The sequence below is a fragment of the Lactuca serriola genome, chromosome 9 (assembly GCF_051521515.1).
Source record: "Lactuca serriola cultivar US96UC23 chromosome 9, Lser_US96UC23_V15, whole genome shotgun sequence".
NCBI lineage: Eukaryota > Viridiplantae > Streptophyta > Magnoliopsida > Asterales > Asteraceae > Lactuca > Lactuca serriola.
Window position 1 is genome coordinate 61,379,785 of NC_136416.1, and position 2,853 is coordinate 61,382,637.

At 31.7% G+C, this 2,853-nt stretch overlaps 1 protein-coding gene across 1 annotated transcript; it reads left to right on the plus strand.

The window, feature by feature from the left end:
• The first annotated feature begins 761 nt into the window (after positions 1 to 761).
• Positions 762 to 2,628, plus strand: LOC145073200 (transcription factor MYB52-like). Its single transcript, XM_079019763.1, has 3 exons — positions 762 to 988; positions 1,675 to 2,046; positions 2,200 to 2,628. Exons 1-3 carry the CDS (start codon positions 874 to 876, stop codon positions 2,394 to 2,396), a joined length of 684 nt encoding a protein of 227 aa, XP_078875889.1. The 5' UTR covers positions 762 to 873; the 3' UTR covers positions 2,397 to 2,628.
• Positions 2,629 to 2,853: the final 225 nt, after the last annotated feature.

The following is a 2,853-nucleotide window of genomic DNA, read 5'->3' on the forward strand; positions in this document are numbered from 1 at the left end:
ATATATATATATATATATATATATATATATATATATATATATATATATATATATATATATATATAATGAAAGATATTTTATACAAAAATATATTAAAATATTTTAGATGGTCTTTTTTTTTATGAAAAATATATCTTAAAATCACTACTTATATGTTTATAACAAAATAAGATACTCGTTATAAAAAAAAAAGTTACAAAATAAGAGTGTCTACAATACATAGTTTAATTGAAGTTTGAATAATATTGATTGAACTATCAGGTTGGTGCTAAATGAATATGAAGTTTAATAGGAAAAATAAAACTTTTTTAAATTTAAAATAAATGTTTTGTTGGTTTTTTATAGAATTCAATGGAAAAAAATGATAGAATTTTATATGGTATGAAAAGTAGAATAATGATTTGTTTATTGATAAAAAATAATTTTTTTTAATTTATTAAAGTTAACTTCCAATTTTTAGAGTATTTGAGTTTCTTATTTGATAACACACTTATAAAATATGTTTTTTTTTTTTTTTTTTTTAAATGTACATTGAAAGGCAATAACATGCAAAATTAATAAACTGTTAATTAATATTTTAACTTTTATATATCCAGAAGTGATTTTATTTATTAATTTATATATAGTGGATGGATGTACCAAGATGCATAGAAAATATGCTAGTTTTAGTTAGCCTAGACGTTGCATCAGTTTCTGGTACACTCTTCTTAACAGAAACCAACTCCTACGGTACCTCCAGACTCGATCTCCTCCTATATATCAATCTCACCATCAAAGACCACAAGACCTTCCTTCTCCCTCTCCCTCTCCTTTTTCTTTATAACTTTTTCATCTCCAACTCCAACTCCTACTCCTACCTACACTTTCTTCACAATGTGCAGCCGCGGTCATTGGAGGCCCTCGGAGGACCAGAAGCTCCGGCAACTCGTTGAACAGTACGGACCTCATAACTGGAACGCCATAGCTGAAAAGCTCCAAGGCAGATCAGGTATAATTGTCTTGTTCGATCGTTATCCGTCTTCATCTTCTGAAAAACTATTTGTTTCCTATGGTCTCTGTGATTTTCGAGATATGCAACTCAATTCAATGGTTTGTCATCGTTCTGGAATATTGACATAGTTGAAAAGCTCCAATTCCAAGTAGATCAGCTGTCATTATGTTCATCATTCTTCTGTCATTTTCGAAATACGCAACTTAATTACTTGCTTCGTATTCTTCTTTGATTTGCGAAATTATCAACTTCGTTGCTTCGTCCTCGTCTGAAATATTCGAAAGTAATATGCCTGCACTGATGATCATTTTGTTGGTTATCCGTGGAACGCCATTAAGCAGATCAGATCTTGTTTCATTACTTAAGTTACGATCGATCCTCCTCTCACAGGTTATCCTTTCCGAAAATTTCAACTTACTTGCTACGTATTAATTCCAAGAGTTAGTATTCGTTTCGTGGACTTTCATTTGATGAATTTCTCCTTTTTCTTTTGAACGAATTAGGAGATATATAGAAAAAACGTCATTGTTAACTTTCATAATCGAAAGAATTAATTACATATTTTTATTCGTTTGCTGTACTTTTCGTTAGATGATCTTTGCTGATTTGTTATGGATTGTATATCTTCATACGTAATTAATTAATTAGCTAGTAGTAATATGAATTGTATGATTTTTGCACAGGAAAAAGTTGTAGGTTAAGATGGTTCAACCAACTGGATCCAAAGATCAACCGAACGCCGTTCACGGAGGAGGAAGAGGAACGGCTTCTAGCTTATCATCGTGAATTTGGAAACCGATGGGCTAACATCGCCAAGCTTTTCCCTGGTCGAACTGATAACGCTGTGAAGAACCATTGGCATGTGATCATGGCTCGAAGGGTTAGAGAAAAGTCAACAAGGATGCATGGCCTCCTGAGAACCAATAATGCTGCTACTCATCATCATCATGCATTTACGGACAGATATCCTTATTTCCCTTATGAGCTTTCAAGAAATCTTGCATCACATCTACAACTCTCCATGAATCTGATTCATCAATTCAAGATAAATGAAGGTATACCCACTAACCTATTAGAATTTGTATTGTCTGTTTTAATTTGACTTGCTGGGAATAGATTAGGACGACGTGCAAATTAAGCACATTGGTATCAATTTGTTACTTTTAGTTTTGATTGTTTTCTCTTATTAATTGATTATCTGGCTTTAGATAAACGAGATCAACGGGTGGAGTTTTACAATTTTCTCCCTGTAAATACGGACTCTAACGGGAGTGAAGTAATCGATCATGCAAAAAAAGAAGAGGTCGAGGTGGAGCAAGAAGCACCCGAACAAAAAAGGAGAGACATTCACGTTGTACCATTCATAGATTTCTTATCAGTCGATAAAAGTTCATCAAGACACTAATCAGGATGCATGGTTAACCACGATGTTGATCAGTTCATGACTCACATAGTTTATGTATCATAAAAGAATATACGTTCGATATTCTAGGAGATGATACTTACATGTATTCTTAGATTATCATTAAGTTCTCTTGATCATCAATAGACAAGAGCTAGCAATGTATGCATTGACTTCCAACAACACAAAAGATTATTACAAGTTGTAACATATATATACTGGATTATGGACTAAACACTATTCATTTTATTTTGTAAAGTTAAATATTTTGTAATTGTAGTTCTAATACCTTTTGGATAAGTTTTTTTTTTTTTTTTTTAATCTTAATTTACTATAGTTGTTCCAAAATAATATGACAATTTTATTGATACATGTTTTGACAATGATAACGTGCTAGTATATCAAATCCTACTTTGTCAAATGGTTGGAATGACAACAATTGCCAACCGAACGTCCACAA